The sequence below is a fragment of the Exophiala dermatitidis genome (genome assembly GCF_000230625.1).
Source record: "Exophiala dermatitidis NIH/UT8656 unplaced genomic scaffold supercont1.6, whole genome shotgun sequence".
NCBI lineage: Eukaryota > Fungi > Ascomycota > Eurotiomycetes > Chaetothyriales > Herpotrichiellaceae > Exophiala > Exophiala dermatitidis.
Window position 1 is genome coordinate 2458369 of NW_008751651.1, and position 20983 is coordinate 2479351.

The following is a 20983-nucleotide window of genomic DNA, read 5'->3' on the forward strand; positions in this document are numbered from 1 at the left end:
CAGAAACGAGGAACAGTAATCAAGCTCATAGTGTTCTACTACAATGTAACTTGCAGTCAGTTTTCGGACGAGGCTGAGGAGGCATTCGTTTGGCCAATCCAAGAATCGATTAGTGCATCTGGTTGCCGGGCAACGCGCCATGATCAGTTAAAGTATTATACTTTCCCCGAATAGGACTAGCTTGACCTTCGTTAATGCTGACAGGCCACTCAGAGGCTCAGGTTTCAACCCCTGCGCTGTTCGTAGCACTAAACTTGAAAGTCACGATTTCCTCCGCGCGCCTGCGCAAGACGAGAACCACAGAATCCCCCACAGACACTTCGGTCGACGAGGGATGCACATGCAACAACACTGCAAGATCTCGTTCTACTCAGCACTAACCAACGCTTTCTGAATTCGTCACTTACAAGCTTGCATCCACCATCCGCTGCTTACGGCCTTATTTCGACGACTTCGATCTCACACTGTTTCGGTAGCCCGTGTCTGCGGGTGAGTGAGGCTGCCCCGTGGCCATAGAAACGGGCAATATCCCCCTTAGAAACGTGTGGCACACTGACCATCAATTGGAATTCGCAGCAGAACGAGGAACTACAACAGATCTCGATTCAAATCGCCTCCAACAACCTCTCTTGAGTCTTGAGAGACGACCGATCCCTCCTCCCCAATGGCGTCTCTACTCACAACGATGTACGAATTTCTCAATCCCTCTGCCTGTCCACAGCCTCTCTCTCCCCATTTGACACTGAAACAATCCTCTTCGTGCATTACGATCAACTCGTACACCTTCCATGACAACAATGGCAATGATAATGGCAATGACCATAACCCTACTACCCATCTCACTTCGTCAGCCGTCAATGGCAGCCCCTCTCGCGCCGCACAACTCCTCCGTCTCGGATTGAGTTGCTCCCCTCCCTCTGCCACCAATTGTATTAATCAGTGTCCGCCTTCTAGCAATGCCCGCACGCGGGGCCAGTTCAAACCACAGCGCGCAAACAAAGGCACCACGAGCTATCAGCTACGACAGTTCGCCGAGGCGACACTCGGAAGCGGGAGTCTGAGAAAAGCGGTCAAATTGCCCGAGGGCGAGGATCTGAATGAGTGGCTCGCAGTCAATGGTAAATATAACACACACCGACAGAGTCGAAAACACGGGTACATATCCAAGAGAAAAGAAAAGGCTGACTGTTGAAAACGCAGTGGTCGACTTCTACAACCAGATCAATTTACTTTACGGCTCCATCACAGAGTTCTGCTCGCCGCAGTCATGTCCAGAGATGAAAGCTACCGATGAGTGCGACGCTGCCCCATACCCTTTCTAGGACACCTACCGCCTACTTTCTTAGGCTGTTCTAACGATTACTTTTCTGTATGTTTAGGTTCGAATACCTATGGCAAGACGCAGCAACCGGATACCCCAAACCCACCAAGATGCCGGCCCCCGAGTACATCGAACACCTAATGACTTGGGTCCAATCCAATATCGACAACGAGGCCACTTTCCCCTCGCGCATCGGCGTCCCTTTCCCCAAACACTTTCCTTCCACCGTCCGCCAACTGTTCAAACGCCTGTACCGTGTCTACGCCCACATCTATTGCCACCATTACCAAGTCATTGTGCACTTGGGCCTCGAACCGCATCTGAACACCAGTTTCAAACATTATGTCTTGTTCATCGACGAGCATGGCTTGGAGAAGGGCGGTGGCAAGGACTACTGGGGCCCTCTGGGTGATTTGGTCGATAGCATGTTGAAGAGTGATTGAATTAGTACGAGAAAGACATCTGAGATCCCGGAGTCACGCAGATCACAGGCGGCTCATAATGAGCCTGATGCAGAGTGATATTCGGCATGGCGCTAGGGCGTCAAATCGGCACAGGTGTCCGCGTCGTTGGACTGGGGTAAGCAAAATGCGCTGGGCATGGGGCCAAACTTGAAGGCTACCTCGGGTCTTGGATGACACTCATGATAGAGGTGTGCAGTGCGCACACTGCATGACCTGCGGTTGGGATGGAGTTCAAGTTGGCAGGCGTTCAGGGCGACGGAATGGACGCAATGCGCCGATGTGGATTGTTATGAGTGATACACAGACTTCTTTTTTTGATGTGCGAATTGTAATCATAGTGTACCAGTATGAAGACAAGCACGGACATGGAATTTGTTTCTGGCACTGCCGTGGGCTAGTAGGGGCTGCTGATGGGATTCGCTCCGAGTCCAACTTGAACGGCCCGGTAAGGGAAGCACTGGCTGATATCGCGACGATGGCTCAGGCATGGACATGATTCGACTTCGACAGAAGGCACGGCATTTGACACCAGGTTGATACAAAGTACCTAGGCGAAGCGAGCTTGCAGCAAGACGCAGCAAGACACGCTGGCAGTGGTCAACAGAAGTGGATTACTACTAGTATCCTCTCCTATATCCACCACCGCCGCCGCCGCCGCCGCCGCCGAAGAAGGTAGGACCTCCGCCCCGTCGAGGTCCGCCTCCTCCTCCGCGCATCATGTTCATGTTCACGTTCATATTGTCACCGCCGCCGTACATACGCCCGCTGCCGCGAGAGAAGGAGAAATCCCCACCTCGTCCTCCTCCGAACGATCCTCGTCCAACAGCGCCACCACCTACACCATTTCCGTAGTGCGAGAAACGCGAGTTGTACGACGGGTTTTGTTCTGACACGGGTCGACCATCATCACGTCGAGAGTATGAGCTTCGACCTTGGTCTCCACGGCTGCGGTCGTAGCGGTCTCGGTCCCTGTCCCTATCCCTTTCCCGGTCGCGGTCTCGATCCCGATCTCTGTCTCGGCGGTCGGTGTCTCTGCTGTATCCATCGTGAGCGGCAGTCGTTGGTGCTTGAGGTTCCGCATATCGATCGTCTGTGGTGCGACCATTGGATTGTGCTTTCCTGGACTGTTGGTCCCTACTTCGACTTCGGTGGTCGTCGTAGACCACGGCGGAAGCGGCGGCATCGGTCTCCATCTCAATATCTTCCATCATGGCATTGTCGTCAGTGGTTGGCACGTCCGGTAGTAATTCGTTGGCGGGTTTCGTGGGGGCTAGACTGGTCTGCTGGCTTCCAGCAGCTCTGCCGGAGCGTTTGAGAGCCAAGTTCAGAACCCTCCCATCGGCCTTCTGGTTGTTATATGTGGATATGACTCTGTCGGCAATGTATCTTTCTGTAAAGACCATTTCGGCAACCACGGTGGGACTGGTCGCCACTATGCGACACGAGACCATGCCGCTGACTCCGCTGTCGTCCAAGGTATCATCTTGCAGCGCGGACTCGATGTCCGCTGCGGTGGTGCCGGGAGCGAAATTGCTGGCTTCCACTACAAACGGGCCTGCTGCTTTGCCTTTTATACTTAGGCCTTGCTGGCCTTGGGCTGCTGTCCGACGGGACGTAGATGTAGGGGCGACAACGACATTGGCTTGTTGCGATGAGGTCTCGATGGCCGAGGCGAGGCGGGCGGAGCGCGCGTTGTCACCGCGCTGACTGCGAGGCGGCGTGAATGGGTTGTTGTTTCTGGACGAAGTGGTACTGGCGGTGGAGGAGGATCGCTGTAGTAAACGCGTCGTGCGTGTCAGTGACCAGTTTGTCTCGATAGCGAGGGAGCTGAGGAAACCGCGCGCAGAGAGGGAGGAGACCAATGGCTTGTCCTCGTAGTATGGAATCGGGGGTGTTATACCTTTGTGATCCTGCTGGCGAGGTCCGGAGTCCGCGTCGAGCTCTTGTTTGCGCCGCCTCTCGTGTCGTTCTTGGTCTGTTGTTTGCTTTTGCCAAATATCTCCTTGGCTAGAGCTTCATTCTTCCTTCTCTGACGATCTATAACTTGTGGTCAGACACACAGCAGTGGTGGTTGTAGGGCAATTGGAATGGAGGCGTATTTACCGGCTTGGATGATCGCGTCGAAACTGACCGCGCCTTTTGGATTGGACATGCTGATTCAGGATACGCGCAGTTCAAACCATACAGTCGCAAGAAATTGCAGATGGTATTTCGAGGAAGGGCATGCAACCAGCGAGAAGTGGTAGTAGTCAACAAATCAATTAATTGGATTAATTAATTCAATGAAGTGGCTGAAGTCGAGATCGGGTTAGAATGGATCGCGAATATCTGGCACCACTGCAACAGTACAAATGTTAGTAGCGCAAGTCGGAAGTTGCACTGAAGCGCCGCGGAGGTGGAAGCACTGCAGATCCTTGGCACGCTCCCTTCAATTGCAGTGCGCTGCCAGTAGGTAGTAGTGCACTGGCAATGCGTCCATGTTCTCGGCGGAACTTTTCAATGCTTGAGAACCTTCAATATACCCCGTTCAAGTTATTAATTCTGTAACTACAACCAACCCGTCAGCGGCCGGTCTGATCGTCCATTTCGTCGGGTCATTATATTAGACACCACTTCGCTTACTGCCCCAATGGCGACCGCACTTCGCCCGGTTCTCAGACCGTCGAGTTTACCCAGTTTACCCACATCCACCAAACCTACAACATATGTCTGCCAGTCTTGTCGACATGCCCGTCTGTTGCGGCGGCCGAAGCGACCCTACACTTTTACCCAGCTGGTGACCCTCTCCGACGGAAGTGCTTTCACGATCCGCACCACCTCTCCGCAGCCGGTTTACAGATCTACTCGAGATACGAGGAATTCGCCCTTATGGAACCCAACGTCCAAGGAACTGCTGAGTGTGGAGGATGATGAAGCTGGTCGGTTGGCTGGTTTCCGAGCAAGGTTTGGTACAGGCTTCGACACTGCAAAAGATGCGAAGAAGGAAGGCGACGCCGAAGCTGTGGAGGGCTCAACTGCTCCCGCGGCTTCAACAGAAACAAAAGCCCGAAAAGCCAAAGAGCCGGCTTTTGAGGATGAGCAGAATATGTTTGAGGAAGACGACATGAATTTATTGGATCTGATCAGTTCCTTCGGCCAGGAAAATACGCAACAAGAAACTCAGGCATCGGAGCCTAAGAAGGGTGGAAAGAAATAGAGTTGCACTGTGTGCGCTGCATATTGTGGGTGAAATATACGGGAGATGGCGTTGGAAATAGCCGATGAGGCGGGAGGCATTGTTCTTCTGGCACCTTGAGGGATGTACAGAGTCTAATTTGTTTCTGGTCAATGTCGGGGTATCTCTCGGGGTGCGGTCTATTCTTGCTGTATCATGTCTCTAGGCTGCAACAAACATAACAGCTGAAATGGAGGAGTGGGAGAGTGGACACAAGCCATCGCTGCGGATGTACGCCACAGCTACTTGTCAATTCGGACTGTGGCCACAAACACAGCCTTCGATCTCGACTCTGGTGCTCCTTCGGCTTTTGCACACACCTCCATGGCTGTTCAAACAGCCGCCCAGGATCAGCCCGTCTACCAGTACGTCTGCCTACAAGCTTCACGTCCAGTGAGCTTGATAGCCGAGATCAATCTTAATCTGCTGTTGTTTGACAACCTCACATGGTTTCCAGCCGATTCAGCTTGTTCGGCCACCCGCAGAGCCGTGAGATACTTCGCAACTGGCATGGAACATTGGATCTGTCAGGGTACAATGACAAGCGCAGATGACCCGTATATGGACGGTAGAGTCCTCATATCTGTATCAGATACATGTACAATTCAAGAACAACGAGAAGTTGCCATTTTGTACGTACCTACGCCACATGTACAAATTGTTGATGCCTGTTATTGCTGTACATTGTAGGTGGTGATATGGTGCCAAGCATCGGGGCTCGCTTGAGGCCGGCGACATTTACGTCCTCGTAGTATGATGCCACCAGTGGCCGAGACATCTCAACCACGCGGTGTAAGTTCACCAAGCATATACAACCACCCAACAGTTCGCACTATAGACCGGCCTTGCTAGGATATTCGTGGGAAATGGACATGGATTCACCTTGGGGCGGTAAGCCGGCCGTTGCGCTCCTGACAGCTTCCAGCCACTAACTCGTTGCGCAGATGTCCCGTCCAAGTCGCAGTCGGACGAGCTGCAAGACTCGACCACAAGTTCCTCCAAGGAAAACGATGCTACGAGTATGCTGCCCGAGCGGACACGGTTTGGGGATGCTGACTTCGGAACAGACTCCGCGACGTCCACGAGAACGAGTACCGGCGGTCCACGTCCCTCTTCGTCGCGAAAGATACCGGCTCGCAAGATTGAAGTACAACCCACCAAGCTTGAGGCCGTGGACGACTCCTTAGATCCCCTGGGACCGTTAGGCGGTGATACTGCGGCGGACACGCCTCCATTATCGGCAGACCAGGCTCCAACCCCCCCGAAGAAAGAGGCCAATGCAAGAGTCACACGGCAGCCCTCCGCTACGTCCTCGGGGTTCCCGGCTTCTGAGTATGAAGACACCACCATGCCCATCGGCAGGGCCAAACCTCCGCCTCCTGTCCAGCCACAGAGTGGTGCCGGACCAGCTCGACAGACACAGCCAAGTATCAGCATTGAACAGGCGGCAAAGCCGACCTTCCAGATATCCGTGGGCGATCCTCACAAGGTCGGCGATTTGGCTACCAGTCACATTGTCTATCAAGTCCGCACCAAAGTAAGGCAATCCGCTCTCTTTTGTACTCTTGCGCTAACATGAACAGACCACCTCAAAAGCATATAAACAACCCGAATTCGCCGTGACACGGCGTTACCGAGATTTCTTATGGCTCTACAATTCTCTGCACAATAACAATCCGGGAGTTGTGGTCCCTCCGCCTCCAGAAAAACAAGCCGTGGGTCGCTTTGATAGTGAATTTGTCGAGTCTCGACGGCAAGCTTTGGAGAGAATGCTAAACAAGATCGCTGCGCATCCAATATTGCACCATGATCCTGACCTGAAGATCTTCTTGGAGAGCGAGTCCTTCAACCTTGACGTCAAAAACAAAGAAAACCGGGAACCAGATCTCGGCCAGAACAAGGGCATGCTAAGTTCCCTGGGAATCAACGTTGGTGGTTCCAGTGGGAAGTTTGTCGAACATGATGATTGGTTCCATGACCGCAAGATCTACCTGGATGCTTTGGAAAGTCAGCTCAAGTCACTGATGAAGGCCCTTGATGCTGTTGTGGTGCAGCGGAAAGGACTGGCGGAGGCTGCTGGCGAATATGCCTCTTCGTTGAGCAATCTTGCCCAGGTGGAATTGTCACCTGTGTTTTCCGGGCCTCTGCATGGCCTGTCGGCGGTCCAACTACGAATTCAGGAGTTGTACGAACGACAGGCCCAACAGGATGTTCTGACGCTGGGAATTACGATTGATGAATATATCCGACTGATTGGCAGTGTCAAGCAAGCCTTTTCGCAACGACAGAAAGCTTTTCATTCCTGGCATGCCGCCGAGAGCGAATTGGCCAAACGACGAACCGCTCACGAGAAGCTTTTGCGGCAGGGCAAGAGTCAACAGGACAAGTTAAACGAAGTCAGTGCTAGCGTAAGTGACGCGGAAAAGCGGGCACACCAAGCGAGGTTACTCTTTGAAGACATGGGCCGATTAATGAGAGGAGAACTGGAACGATTTGAACGGGAGAAAGTGGAGGATTTCAAGAGCGGCGTCGAGACGTTCCTCGAGGGCGCCGTCGAGGCACAAAAAGAGGTATGTTTTGCGATGTCGGCTTCGTGATATCATAAGACCATTGTTAACATTTATGAACTAGTTGATCGAACTGTGGGAGACGTTTTTGCTCCAGATGGACGCGGAGGACGAGGCGCCGATCAACGAGCAACCAGCTCCCCAGGAGCCTGCCACAGAAGGTACTCAAGCTGGCAGTCAAGCCGGTGGCAGCACTGAGGAAACTGGTGCCCCAGCGACAGCTACCGATGTGGCTCTAGAACAGGAACAGGAGGCTTGATTGATGTGGGCAAGCCCAGACCTCGCATCGATACATGCTGTATAGTAGGTATCCAATCCTCTTTCAGCGGTAATCCTCTTCACTTATTTCAGCGGTTACAGTCGCTGTCCATCGCCTCCGTTGCATTGCTTCGTGTTTGTCCATTTAGTTGTTGTCCCGTCACCGAGCATTCACTGCCAGATTGAAAATGGCTGGATTCATCTCGCGTTTTGTTCCGTCCAAATTCCCTGCCCTTTTCGGTATGTACCTCGCGCAAATGCACCTGCACCTGCACCTACAACTGCAAACGGCATGTTTTGCTACATTTCGCTCCTTGCTTGAATAGTTCATTGTCGCAGATTGATTACTGAAGGGCTGTTGATTTGATGCCCACACTGGCACTGCTGTGGACACCGTTATCGTCGACTAGGCGAGATCTTGAGCCTGGGGACGTCGCAGTGAATCCGCACCGCACTCAAGCTGGACCCTCGGTCGCACCTGCCTTTCTTCTGCACATACCAGATTTGCACCCAAACTTGAACCTGGACAACTTGAAGCGAAGGAAAAGCAAAAATTCACACGCCGCCTCAACATGAACTTGAAGAGAAGGACACACAGCGTGAGGCAGCACTGGTCATGGCACCCTCCGCTTGACTTCCGCCCTACACAAGGCACATACAGATCACGACCCGAAGCCTGGAGGACGTCTCTTCACAAGCCACAGAAAGCCACCATCGATCCGATGCATCCGGAACCCATGCCCTTGCCGGACAACTCGCTGTCAATTACGAGCAACCCTACGGCCTGGAACCCAGAGCATCCCCCTCCAGACTTTTCGCCGGCAGCATGGCGGCCGCCATCGTGGTTGTCGTCTGTCTACTGGCAGGACAGTAGTGCTTCGGACGATGCAACTTGGCAGTCGCGGCCACCGCAGGCACCCACGGCAGCAAAAGCAACGGCACCAGAGTTCGCGTCGGTGTCAGTGTCGGCGTCCAATACTTACGACTATCCTTCTACCTTGTCCCCCGAGTTTGCCAGTAGTTCAAGTTTGACAGAGTCAACACCAGTTCCTATCCGCTCCAGTCTCACCGAAACAACACTATCGTCAAGATCGAGCTTGATGTCCACACTGAACCCAACGACATCAACAGCAGCGGATACTATTACTCCCTCTTCTTCACCTTCTCCAATCCTGCCGACAACGACAAGCTCCCCCAGCGACCTGGCCAAGACGGTCTCTTCTCCCACATCAGCACTCAGCGCAGCGACTCTTTACATTGTGCTAGGAATATTTCTGTTATTTGGCATCTTGTGCGTGCTGGTTACGAGTCCCGGCCTGTTTGAGCGAATGAGAAGGAAACGGAACATAAGGAGGGCTCGGGCTGCTGCTGCTGCTGGTAATTCCGGTTCCGGGATTGGTGCTGGTTCAGCGGGGCCAGAGTTGAATCCGTAATTTGGAGTGGATCATGAATGGCCATGGACAACGAGAGAGGGTTGTGCTATGTACAGCAGGTCTAGGCTAGCACAGCTTGACCAAAAGAACACATGAGAGGACTCAGTCGCAGAAATTTCTACAAAGTGAATCTTTTTGATCGAGGGCGGGATATCAGTGCAACAGATAAAGAGGTTGCTTCGATGACCATGGGAGACAATAATGATGACTGTTGCTGTACGCATGCAGATACCAGTGATGAACTTGAAGGTCATGTGTCTGTCCATGATCGCGGTCCTTGTTGAAGAGGAATATCCACCAACAAGAAAATAGTAGTTAGGAGAATATGCATTACTGCAGTGAAGCTCAACCGATCCCTCTACCACGCCTTACAGTGGTCGGTCACCTCAAAGGACACTTAAATTGATTTTCACAAGGCTACACAAAGAAAGGGGTACTTCGACTTTGGCCTACTACAGGTCGGATAGCTAGCCGACACCACTTTATTCATACTCTGGAATTACAAATGAATTTGCAATTACAACGAAAGGCAGAGTAGGATACGGCAGGGGAGGGTAGAGGAAGCGGTAGTGGACCTAGTAGTGTGTATTCTAACACTCCTTTTTTTCTTTTTCAATCATTTCAAAATGCTAGTGAATCCAATTGATAATGACTTTTGGTACTTGACAACAAGTTGAAATCCACTAATCTAAACATGAACACTGCAAGAACCGCAAGAACTACAAGCAAAACCATAATGACTCGCGCCTGAATACTCGTACACTTTGAGTCTCCCAGAAAACAAAACCAAAACCCAAAACTTTTCGAACTTTTCGGCCCGGGCTGCCATTGCTGACAGTGGCCGTAGTAATCCAAACCGTGAACCTTGCACATGACCGTCGATCGTGATCGTCTTGGTGTTCCGTATCGCATCACTGGTGTTGTCCCTTCCCTGTCCCTCCACTCCACCTTGAAGTCGTTGTTGTCTTGCCAATTGGTGGTGGCTGTGTCCTGTTTCCATCCTCCACGTCCTCCACGAGTAATACTGTAGTAATGTCCTAATCGAATCCTCCGCTCCATATCTCCGTCGTATCGTATTGTATCCTCCGCGGTGTAGTGTGTTCAGTTGTGAACATCATCATGTCCATGTCCATCCATCCAATCCAATCCTAATCCATTCCTCCACGAAAAAATCCTGTTCATCCTATCCTCCACGATCAAAACTCAACACTCACATCCTGTGGTCAGGCTTGAGTTGTATGTTGTTGTTCGTTCAAAGTAACGTGTACTTTGCATAGTTAATCACACCGTATAACATGCATACAGAGACGAATGGGGAACGGACTCCGATCACAAAAGCACCGGCTGTGAGGGAGACTAAGATTGTGGTTGTGGTGAGTGAGAGGGAGGATTTAGAACAATCAGAAGGCTCTGTGGCAGCTTGGGGTTGAGTTTCTTCTGCTTCGACGTTGGCGTTGTCATTGTCGTGTGTCTCTGGCACGGTGGCCTTGTCGATGTTGAGAACGGTTGTTGGTTTTGGTTCGATTATGGTGTTGAGATTCTCCTTCTCTGTCTCAGTGGTGTTGTCTTTGACAATGTCGGTCTCTGGCACAACCTTGTCTTCATCTTCTGCATTGGTTTCCAAATCTGTGACCTGGTCGACTGGCATTTCGGAGTTGGATTCTGTAACTGTATCGTTTTCAACAGCTACTGGTGCGACAGGAAGTTCAGCTTGAACTTGAACTTGAGCGTCAGTCATCTTTGCTGTCTTCGGTGTGTTGTCCGCAATCAGAGTCGAAGATTCTTCTTCTTGAGGAATCTCCTCGACCATATCGTTGCTCATTGCTTCCTAAACAATGGCTTCGTTGTCGTTGAAAGAAGTAGTACCCAATGATGGTGTGGATGGTGTTTGCTCGTCCAAAATGTCTTTCTGAGTTGTTTCTTCGTTGGATTCCGTAGACTTTGCAAGTGCAGCTTCAAGTTCAGCATTCCCATCTTCTCTTGGAAACAAGAAGACGTGAGTCAAGTCATTGTATTCTTTGGTGTTTGGCGCATGGAGTCCTGCAGCAGCTGTGGTCTTGTCTGGGTTGTCATTGGAACATTCTTCTGCGGTGGGTTCTTTGTTCGGTTCTGGTTCACCATTGTCGTTGAGTTCGTCAACTTCGGAGGTGGCTTCGACTTTGTCACATTCGAAGATTTCTTTTTTGTCTGCTTCCCATTCGGATGTTTCTTCGACAGTTGGTGTTGGTCCATCTTCTCGAGGGAATAGGAATACATGGCTCAAGTCATCACACTCTTTGGTGTTTGGGGCGTGAATTCGAGCGATTTCGTCCTGGTCCAGTTCGTTGATAGGAGCATAGACCGGCTCTTCAGGAACAGAGGCAGGTTCTTCAGGAGTAGAGGCCACTTCTTCAGGAATAGAGGTCAATTCTTCGACTGGAGCAGAGTCCTGTTCTTCAGGATCAGAAACTTCAGCTTCCTCTTCCAGTCTCAGTTGTTCATTTGCGCTGGCAATGCTAAGAAGCTCAAACATCCGACTCAGTCGATCAGTCTCAGAAAACTGTCGTTTTGGAGAAGATGTGGTGTCATCAACCAGGTCGGCGTCCTTATCGTCTTCAACCTTCTCAGTCTCTGGCTCGGGATCAGTCAGGATCGTGGTGGTTTCTTCCTCAACATCAATCTCTGCTTCGTTTTCTTCTTCAATAGGTTCAAGAGTAGAGACTTCTTGTTCCTGGTGTTCATCTGCTTCTTCAACAGGACTCAGATCAGAAACTTCCGCTTCCTGTTGCTGTCTGTCCTGTTCATTTGCACTGGCAATGCTAAGAAGCTCAAACATCCGACTCAGCTGATTAGTCGCGGTACAGTTCCACGCTGCTTTTGTAGCAGGAGAGGTGTCATTGTCAAGCGGGAGGTGTTTGTCGTTATCCTCTTCTCCCGACTTGTCAGTGTCAGGATCGGTCAGGATCGTAGTCTCTTGTTCTTCTTCTTTGTCGCACTCGATCTCTGCTTGGCTTACCGACTGGACTGCATTGTCGTTGTCATCTTGTCGGGCAGAGTGGTCTTCACCATGGACTTTGGACAATTTGGTCTTTTTTATCCGCTCAAGGTAGGCATGGGCCTCTCCTTCCGGTGGAATAAAAAGGACTACTTCGTAGTCACTGTCATCCTCAGTCTGAAGCTCCTTGTTGGCAGTGGAGTCCTCCAAAGGGTAGTCGAAATCATAGTCGTATTCAGACCATGTGTCACCAGTAACCTTCTCCGGTTCACTGTCAGTAGTGACATTTGCAACCTTGAAGTTCTTTTCTGGAGTTGGTTTGTCGCTGGCGTGTTCCTCGACTGCATGGTTGTTGGTAGTAAGTCCCTTCTTGGACTTAGGGGATTTCTTGGGTTTGTTGTGCTTCTTGGACTTCTTGGTATTTCTGGGCTTTGGCGCAGTTATAACCGTAGAGGCGGTCTTCTTTCCAACCTTCTTTGTTGCTGGACCCTCCACGGAGTCAGGGGCATAGTCTTCAGCGGCATCTGACTTGGGCTCAGTGTCAGGGTCGGTGTCGTTGGTCCAGTGTTGTACTGGGGTTCCAACAACAGGCTCACTGGCAGTCGACTTGTTATCTGCGGTTGGCACTTGGTCTGTATTGGCTGTGTCAACAACGGAAATGACTTTGCTTGGGGTTGGAGTTGCAGGTTCTGGTTCTTCTGGTTCTGGTTCCTCCCAGGCTGTGAAACTGGAGCTGGAACTAGGGCTTCTCGGTGGTGTATCTTGATCATCTGATCCAGAGTTTGTGTCCTTGTTGAGATAGGCTGTGTCCTCATCATCAAGATGCAGGAGTCGTTGGGCATGACGTTCTTCCATGTCATGGCAGAATTTGACTGTTTCGCGATATTGTTCCAGGATGGCACAGGCTGCGGTGTTCTGTTGGCGTTTGCATTGTTTGGCAACACGCTTGAGGTATCGTAGGACCAGTCTCATGTTGTTGATGTATCGATAGTCACCGGTTGTGATCATCTCAGGTAGTTCGGCTAGGTCGGTTGGGTTGCCTGGTAGTTTGTTGATAATTTCTGTGACTGTGTAGTTGCGAACGTTGGTGACGTATTGGAACAGTGCGAGTCTCTCAAGGGCTGATGGTGTGCCACTAACGTCAGTAGAGGTGTTGGCGGCCATAGTGACTGTGATTGGCGATGAGTCCGGGGTTGGAAGTTGTGGGTTGGTGTTGGCTGTCGACATGATTGTTGCGTTGGGGGTTTGGATGTTGTTGTTGTCCGTGGACATTGCTTGAAGCAAGATGGATGAAAGACTTGTGTCTTGTTTGAGGAGGTAGGGTGTGTTGGGTATGGGTGAGTGGTTGTTGGTTGTTGGGATAGTTGGTATCTGGGTTGGTTGTGAGCGATGAAGATTGAGGGTGGGGAGGAAGAAAGAAGAAAAGAAAGAAAGGAAACAATGGACGAGAGAAGTCGCGTATATGTAGACGAAGTTGGTATCGCCAAGGCGCATTATTGTTGTCGCTGTGAATATCTGGTTGCCGGCAGCGACGGAGGCAGTATGCTGTTAGACATACAGTTGTGGTAGCAACAGAGGCAGTGGACTGTGAAGATCGTAGAATCCAGCAGGCAACACACCGTGCTGCTGCCGGTAGTGAAGAGCGGAGGCAGTGGAGGGGGTGAAGATATGTATTTTCAATGTGAAGCTCAAGGCAGTGGCTTTAGCATAGAAGACCAAGTCAGTGAATCGTGGTCCAAGACAAGAGAGGAGCGGGCAAGCTCAACATAGGTCTGAGTCTTGTTATGGCACATCTAGCCATCGCACAATCTGGTCGAATGTGATGAAGCAGCTCAGTGTCCTGGTTCTGTCAGAAGTTCCCTAGTCCAATTCATCAAAGTTGCCAACCCAAAGGTTTCTTATTCGCTGGATTGACAGACACGGTGAGACTCGACCTAGATACATTCCTCCAACCCACAGCTTCCAGTGCACGGGAGAGGTTGAAAGATGCTCCAGGTAAGAAAAGCTTTCGACCATCATGACATCGAGAACATGGCTCGACCCATCAACAGCTGGAAACGTCCCCCTATCCACACGTTAGTCCTTTTCTCCACATCAAAGTCAGGATGAAGGCGTACCAATCCACAACAGGAGATCCGCTGATCAAACCCAGCCAAAAGATCTGCACACCATTTCCCACGCATAAGACCAGTCGATCCAGCTCATAGTAGTCAGCAGACAGAGCATCAGAGCACTTTCGAGCTTGCTGCTGGACGTGTCATAGAGCATTAGCGGAACGAGGATGCACCATCTCGCATGTTTTGCAAAGTCTGGGTATGGCATAAAGAAGAGCAGGCAAAGGATGGTGTTGCAGAAGAGTTGAGGTCGAGCCGCAAAAAGGATCAATGCTAGGGCAATAACTGTGATCATGAGATACAGCCCCTGCAATCGTTGTTGTGCATCCTGTACTTCCTCGTTGGTGTCGTCTTTAAGCATAATCTCGTCAGCAGATCCAGAAACCAGACTTCTGCGCAGGATAGTGGGGTCATAACTAGTTTCGACCAGATCTGGATTGGAAAAGTCGGAATCATCCCAGCTCGATAGCGCTGTTGCTCCAGTCTCTGACGGCTCGGGCGCATCGTCATACCACGAAGGTGCTTTCATTCTGCTGAATCGGTCCTTCGAGGCATTCTTTACCTTCCTGGCCAGGACTGTCAAGACAGGAGGTTGTCGTAGGAAAATTATTGCTCAGGCCGTATGTGCTGGTGATAGGTGGTTGAGATGACAGCCACAACGAACGCAAACTTGGTCGTGTCGCAAAAGAACCTGCAGGTTAAAGGAGACAGCCCATGAACAAATTGAAACGTGTAGCCTCCCAGGCAGCTCAATTTGTGCAGGCAATGCAACTTCACTATCGTCGCCTGCCTTTCGCTGAAATAAAACTATGCAGTGAGCAGAACGACACAAGCAGCAACAATAAATCATAGAGGATCAGCTTCGATAGATAATCGTGTAAAACCGGTGTAGCCCGTTTGCAAACAAAAATAACTGTTTGTTGGGTTATGTACAACTTCTTGATTGACCCGCCTACATGTCTTCCGAAGCAGTGGCACCGGTAATAATTTCCACCAGTTCTCCCGTAATGACGGCCTGTCGGGTTCTGTTGTACAGAATGGTAAATTTACCGATCATGTCGCCAGCGTTCTTGGAGGCGTTCTATTACCATAATATCAGTATCAAAACACATAGCACACAAAAACTGAATACTTACATCCATAGCGTTTCTCCGGGCGGACTGCTCGCAGGCGTGTCCTTCGGCCAGAGCCCAGTACAGGGCGTTGGCCAAAGTGAACTCGCGAAGGTTGGCAAGAACCTCATCATCAATCTCGAAGGCAGCGAAGTTGGGGGATTGGGTGATGGCCTCCTCCGAGTATGCCTCCACGGTGACCGGCTCGTAACTCTGAGCGTTGACAAACTTGTTGTACAGAATCTTGATGCTCGCGTAGTCCTCGGGAAGCATCACCAGCTGGTCGGCAATGGCCTGAGCATCGGCGAATGTGGGAACGTCTCGTCCGATACCAGCGAAGGACAGAACCATGTTCTTGGAGTTGGAACGACCGATCTGGGCCTTGCACTTTTCACCGATAACCGCAATGTCCAAGCCAGGATCCGTCTCGAGCATTCGGCGAGTAGCACGCGACAATCCGGAGTGAATACCACCGCAAAGACCCTTGTCGGAGCTGGCCACAACCAACAGTGTCTTCTTCTCCTCCAACGGCTTGGTCTCGGCCTCTTCGAAAACTTGGTTGGATGTCTGACCGTAGGTTCGCGAATCGGTCATGGCTTTTTGAGCACGAGTAAGCTTTGTGGAGGCGACGATTTTCATGGTCTTGGTGATTTTCTCAATGTTGCGAATCGACTTCAAACGGCCTGGCATTCATTAGCGGACATCTAGACAACTCGGTCCGTGGTCGTACTCTCGATTTCTCGCAGGGTGGCATAGCCAGCAACCTGGGGCACAGCCGCTCTGTAGACGAGTTAGCATGGTTTCCCGGTAGCACAGACGTCCGCAGACGAGCTGTTCAATGGACTCGGAAGCAGGGGATTGAGCTCACCTGGCGAAGGCGGCATTGCCGGCGCTGAGGGCTGGTCTCACAGCTCTGGACAGCATCATGGCGAGAACGGCCGATCGCACAGCTGTGAAGGTGCAATATGGAGGGAGTCAACAAAGTTGCAGAGGGGAGAGTCGCTGTCGTCGACGAAGCTGTGCTGGAGTCTCTCGACGTGCGGTGCAGTTCAACTGATTCCGATGAAGCTCTGCCATTTCTGTCCCACTAGACCCGAAGAAGTTAGTGCGTGTTTTTCAGGGCGAAGGCGGAAGGCCATTAAAGAGGCAAGATCCCCGACCACAAACAGTAGAGAGCCACGAGAGGCGTCCGCTCGCCTCCCGCCGCCCGAAGCAGAGCGAAGGAGGCCTGTTCGCTGTTGGCCCGATCGATCGATAGTATTTTACGCAGAGTCCTTCAGGATCCTTCAGTCACTGCCAGTAGTGGGCCGGCGCACTCCTCGTCTCCTTGAATAAAGAGTGCCAGTGGTAAATATCGACCTGCCCTCACCTTGGCCTCACTCCTCTTTCTTTTCTTTGCTCTCTTATATTTTTTCCATTCGTCCCTCGGCTATTCCACGTCACCTTCGACCGCGTACTCTTTGTTGTCACTTCACTCACTATCACGCTCTGATAGCCGACCATTATTCCGACAAGTCGACTCGCGTTTGCAAGGTCATGCCAACTGTCCACCTCGTGGACACGTCCTTTGACACCTTGGTCGTCGTTTGTTAAGCCTCTTCAGTTGAGGCCGGTTCGAGTCTTACGTGGCGTCACTCTAGATACGCGCATCATGGCGTCCTCAGGCGATGATATGCCTATCGCAGCGTCGAGGAAGTCTAACGGGACGAATGGAGGTATGTTGTGGCCTGTCAGGCATTCCAACGCCAGCCTTTGTTCGTTTATTTGCGCGTCCAGTCATGTTAACCCCTTCACTTGCAGTCACCAACGCGCTCTCTGCGTCAAAGATTCCTTCGACGGTGGACGCTACGATGGACCGAGAAATCCCTACCAATGGCGAGGTCATGCCAGGCATATCCATGGCCAACGGGGATGTGAAAGTTGAAGATACACCTATGACGGACGGCAATGACAATGTGGTCAACGGAGCCAAGCGGAAGGCCCGAGACAGTCTTACACGGCCAGATTATGCTGAGGCCGAAAGCAGCGACGATGATGTGCCATTGGTACGAACCTCCGCTTCAAGCTGGTCTGGTGGACGTTTGAGCTGATTGAGATGCAGAGTAAGAAGCGAAAAACCACGACAGCGCCCGCCGATTCCGACTCCGACGATGCCCCTCTTATTTCCAAGGCAAAAACCAACGGCAAGACCGTTACCAATCCGCCACGCGTGAAGGCGTCACAGATCGGCGAGTCTTCGGATTCTGATGTTCCACTGGGCAAGAAATTGGCCAAGCAGAAACAAAACATTGAAAAGGCTGCCGAGAAAGAGGCCAAGCAGATCCGCAAGGACGAAAAGAAGGAAGCCGACAAGTCCAAGGCCAAAAAGGCTGCCCCGGCGAAAAAGGTGAAGAAAGAAGAATCCAGTGACGACGACAAACCATTGGCCAAGCGCGCGCCAGCAACCGCTAGTAGGAGAGTCAAGACCGAGTCTTCCACACCGGTAAAGAAGACCTCGAAGTCCATCAAGAAGGAGGAGACTGCCGACCCCGAAGACGAAGAAGATGACGATGATGAGGTCAAATGGTGGGAGGATCCTACCAAAGGCGATGGAACCAACAAGTGGGAGACTCTGGAGCACAATGGTGTCGTGTTCCCACCGCCTTATCAACCACTCCCAGAACATGTCAAGATGAAATACGACGGTGTGCCAATTTCACTTCATCCAGACGCCGAGGAGGTTGCCGGTTTCTTCGGGTCCATGCTGAATTCGACGCACAACGTGGAGAATCCTACCTTCCAGAAGAATTTCTTCAACGACTTCAAAGAAATCCTGGAGAAAACGGGTGGAGCTACCGACGCCAAAACTGGCAAGAAGATTGAGATCAAGGAGTTTGCGAAGTGCGATTTCCGACCGATCTTCGAGCATTACGAAGCTGAGCGAGCAGCCAAGAAGGCACTACCTGCGGCGGAAAAGAAAGCGCTCAAAGCAGCCAAAGATGAGGCCGAGGCTCCATACATGTACTGCATCTGGGATGGCAAGAAGCAGAAAGTCGGCAACTTCCGCGTCGAACCTCCTGGGTTGTTCCGTGGTCGGGGTGAACATCCAAAGACGGGGAAAGTCAAGACTAGGGTAATGCCAGAACAGGTCACGCTCAACATTGGCAAAGAAGCCAAGGTGCCGCCTCCGCCGGAAGGCCACAAATGGAAAGAGATCAAGCATGACAAACAAGGCACCTGGCTGGCTATGTGGCAGGAAAACATCAACGGCAACTACAAGTATGTCATGCTTGCGGCCAATTCGGATATCAAAGGCCAAAGCGATTACAAGAAGTTTGAAAAGGCTCGGGAACTGAAGAAGCACATTGACCGGATCCGTCAAGACTACCGCAAAGATCTCAAATCGGAACTCATGGCCGATCGACAGAAAGCAACCGCCATGTACTTGATCGATCAATTCGCCCTCCGAGCTGGTAATGAGAAAGGCGAAGATGAAGCCGACACGGTTGGTTGTTGTTCGCTGAAGTACGAACACATCACGCTACGTGCCCCCAACACAGTCATCTTTGACTTTCTGGGCAAAGACAGTATTCGGTTCCACGAGGAATTCGAGGTTGACCCACAAGTATTCAAGAACCTCAAAATCTTCAAGAAGCCTCCGAAAAAGGAAGGCGACGACATTTTCGACCGCCTGACCACAACGCAACTCAACAACCATCTCAAGAACTACATGCCTGGCCTGACTGCAAAGGTGTTCCGTACCTACAATGCCTCATACACCATGTCCAAGCTGTTGAGCGAAATGAGATCGGAAGGGTCGGTGGCCGAAAAGGTCAAAGATTTCAACGATGCGAATCGCAAAGTGGCCATTCTGTGCAACCACAAACGGACCGTGGCAGCGACTCACACGAACCAAATGGAGAAGATTGGCAATCGACTCAAAGGTCTTAAGTACCAGCAATGGCGACTGAAACAGATGATGCTGGACATTGACCCGAAGATCAAGAAGAAGAAGGGAGCCGAATACTTTGCCTTGCCTGAGGATCTGGACGAGGCTTGGATCCAGGAACATCAGGCGTACTTGGTCGAAGAACAAAGGAACAAGATCATCAAGAAGTTCGAAAAGGACAATGAGAAACTGCAGGCCGAAGGACAGAAGCCAATGAAGCAGAAGGAACTCGATGAACGTCTGGAAGCCGTCAAAGAGCTCGAAAAGAAGTTCAAAAAGGAAAACAAGACCAAGAAAGTCGAGGCCGAAGGCAAGTCGCCGTCGATCGAGAAACTCGAGGAGAACATCAAAAAGTTTGACGCCAGAATCGCCACCATGTCCGTCCAGGCGGAGGACAAGGAGAACAATAAAGAGGTGGCTCTGGGCACGTCCAAGATTGTAAGTTTGACCACCTTTTTCATTGCCGCGGTTAGAGTTACACTTTGACTGACTTCTTTGTGTCTTACAGAACTACATCGACCCACGGTTGACGGTGGTGTTTTGCAAGAAATTCAACGTGCCTATTGAGAAGTTGTTCTCCAAGACTCTCCGCGAGAAGTTTGAATGGGCTATCAAATCGGTGGACGAGAATTGGACTTTTTAGGCTTGCCTTGGCTTGGACCTCAAAGTCACGGCGGACATGGACGATCTTCCAACTTGGTTTTAGTCTTCTTCCAGGTCTTGCTTCGACAACAGAACAAAGAACCAACAAAGGAACGGCAGTGACGTGACTGATACAGCGCTCTGCCATTCCAGCTTGCCCCTCGGCACGCTGGCTGGCGTGGCTTGTTTGTTTTTTCTCCTCCCAGGAAACGTGGCAGATCATGGCTTTAAGCATCAGCATGAGCATCAGGATTAGCATCAGCATCAGCATCGGCATCAGCATGGGGGCAGCATCAGCAACAATTGGCTAACTTGATAGTGTCATATACCTTAGCTTACCTCTAGCATGCATAAATGGATTGACCAGGTACAACAACATACACAGCCAATGAATAAATCAAATCAATCAATCATTCACAACCAATGAAACTGTTGTACTGTTTATTCGTGCCAGTCAGTGTCATTGTCTTGATCGACACATAGCATCGCCGTTCATTGTACTTGGCCTTCATCTCATCCTTTGTCTTTCTTGATGGCTTACAGAATTGGCTTTTGTTTTAGCTCAGCCTTCTCAATTGATATGATATTAGCTAGGTAAAGCCCTATTTTCCTATTCCATGTATGTGCTCATAAGTATTCATTGCAGTGATAAAGGTACTTGTGGGGGTATGAATGGTATGGCCCAAGTCAGGCGTTGTCGTAGTAGTACTAAGTAGTAGCACGCTGCCCTTCCTACACCAGCATCAGCATCAGCAGCAGCAGTAGCGACCACTGCATGTTTGAAATATCCCTTGCTTGTCTCTCCACTGGCATCGCTTCGTACAATTCGTATCAGGTGCAGTAGTGGATGCTAATAACAGCTAGTAGTAGTAGTAGTAGTAGTAGTAGTAGTAGTAGTAGTAGTAGTAGTAGTAGTAGTAGTAGTAGTAGTAGTAGTAGTAGTAGTAGTAGTAGTA

General features: G+C 50.9%; 10 protein-coding genes across 10 annotated transcripts; 5 read left to right on the forward strand and 5 right to left on the reverse strand.

Moving 5' to 3' along the window:
• Nucleotides 1-685: 685 nt before the first annotated feature.
• On the forward strand, nt 686-1764 carry HMPREF1120_07703 (uncharacterized protein; the record flags this gene model as incomplete). The annotated part of the gene is made up of 3 exons (XM_009161933.1): nt 686-1118; nt 1201-1294; nt 1380-1764. The coding sequence occupies 3 exons, from the start codon at nt 686-688 to the stop codon at nt 1762-1764; spliced, it is 912 nt and encodes a 303-aa protein (XP_009160181.1).
• On the reverse strand, nt 1348-4136 carry HMPREF1120_07704 (uncharacterized protein). The gene is made up of 3 exons (XM_009161934.1): nt 3889-4136; nt 3686-3822; nt 1348-3557 (listed from the first exon to the last, which is right to left on the reverse strand). The coding sequence occupies exons 1-3, from the start codon at nt 3935-3937 to the stop codon at nt 2403-2405; spliced, it is 1341 nt and encodes a 446-aa protein (XP_009160182.1). The 5' UTR covers nt 3938-4136; the 3' UTR covers nt 1348-2402.
• Nucleotides 4137-4414: 278 nt separating this feature from the next.
• Nucleotides 4415-4981, forward strand: HMPREF1120_07705 (uncharacterized protein; the record flags this gene model as incomplete). Its single annotated transcript, XM_009161935.1, has 1 exon — nt 4415-4981. One exon carries the CDS (start codon nt 4415-4417, stop codon nt 4979-4981), a length of 567 nt encoding a protein of 188 aa, XP_009160183.1.
• An 890-nt stretch (nt 4982-5871) lies between these two features.
• Nucleotides 5872-7825, forward strand: HMPREF1120_07706 (uncharacterized protein; the record flags this gene model as incomplete). Its single annotated transcript, XM_009161936.1, has 4 exons — nt 5872-5890; nt 5944-6536; nt 6583-7569; nt 7631-7825. The coding sequence occupies 4 exons, from the start codon at nt 5872-5874 to the stop codon at nt 7823-7825; spliced, it is 1794 nt and encodes a 597-aa protein (XP_009160184.1).
• Nucleotides 7826-8396: 571 nt separating this feature from the next.
• HMPREF1120_07707 (uncharacterized protein) lies at nt 8397-9257 on the forward strand (the record flags this gene model as incomplete). Its single annotated transcript, XM_009161937.1, has 1 exon — nt 8397-9257. The coding sequence occupies one exon, from the start codon at nt 8397-8399 to the stop codon at nt 9255-9257; it is 861 nt and encodes a 286-aa protein (XP_009160185.1).
• A 1252-nt stretch (nt 9258-10509) lies between these two features.
• Nucleotides 10510-10995, reverse strand: HMPREF1120_07708 (uncharacterized protein; the record flags this gene model as incomplete). Its single annotated transcript, XM_009161938.1, has 1 exon — nt 10510-10995. One exon carries the CDS (start codon nt 10993-10995, stop codon nt 10510-10512), a length of 486 nt encoding a protein of 161 aa, XP_009160186.1.
• A 90-nt stretch (nt 10996-11085) lies between these two features.
• HMPREF1120_07709 (uncharacterized protein) lies at nt 11086-13503 on the reverse strand (the record flags this gene model as incomplete). The annotated part of the gene is made up of 1 exon (XM_009161939.1): nt 11086-13503. One exon carries the CDS (start codon nt 13501-13503, stop codon nt 11086-11088), a length of 2418 nt encoding a protein of 805 aa, XP_009160187.1.
• Nucleotides 13504-14373: 870 nt separating this feature from the next.
• On the reverse strand, nt 14374-14874 carry HMPREF1120_07710 (uncharacterized protein; the record flags this gene model as incomplete). The annotated part of the gene is made up of 1 exon (XM_009161940.1): nt 14374-14874. The coding sequence occupies one exon, from the start codon at nt 14872-14874 to the stop codon at nt 14374-14376; it is 501 nt and encodes a 166-aa protein (XP_009160188.1).
• Nucleotides 14875-15297: 423 nt separating this feature from the next.
• Nucleotides 15298-16384, reverse strand: HMPREF1120_07711 (ATP synthase F1, gamma subunit; the record flags this gene model as incomplete). Its single annotated transcript, XM_009161941.1, has 4 exons — nt 15298-15426; nt 15482-16140; nt 16188-16237; nt 16326-16384. 4 exons carry the CDS (start codon nt 16382-16384, stop codon nt 15298-15300), a joined length of 897 nt encoding a protein of 298 aa, XP_009160189.1.
• A 724-nt stretch (nt 16385-17108) lies between these two features.
• On the forward strand, nt 17109-20028 carry HMPREF1120_07712 (DNA topoisomerase I; the record flags this gene model as incomplete). The annotated part of the gene is made up of 4 exons (XM_009161942.1): nt 17109-17172; nt 17258-17502; nt 17559-19823; nt 19894-20028. The coding sequence occupies 4 exons, from the start codon at nt 17109-17111 to the stop codon at nt 20026-20028; spliced, it is 2709 nt and encodes a 902-aa protein (XP_009160190.1).
• Nucleotides 20029-20983: the final 955 nt, after the last annotated feature.

Coding starts and splice junctions, on each gene's coding strand:
- HMPREF1120_07704 (XM_009161934.1), bottom strand. CDS start 3,937: ATGTCCAATCCAAAAGGCGCGGTCAGTTTCGACGCGATCATCCAAGCC. Junction 3,823..3,888: donor CGACGCGATCATCCAAGCCG/GTAAATACGCCT, acceptor CACAAGTTATAG/ATCGTCAGAGAAGGAAGAAT. Junction 3,558..3,685: donor TCGCCAGCAGGATCACAAAG/GTATAACACCCC, acceptor CGTTTACTACAG/CGATCCTCCTCCACCGCCAG.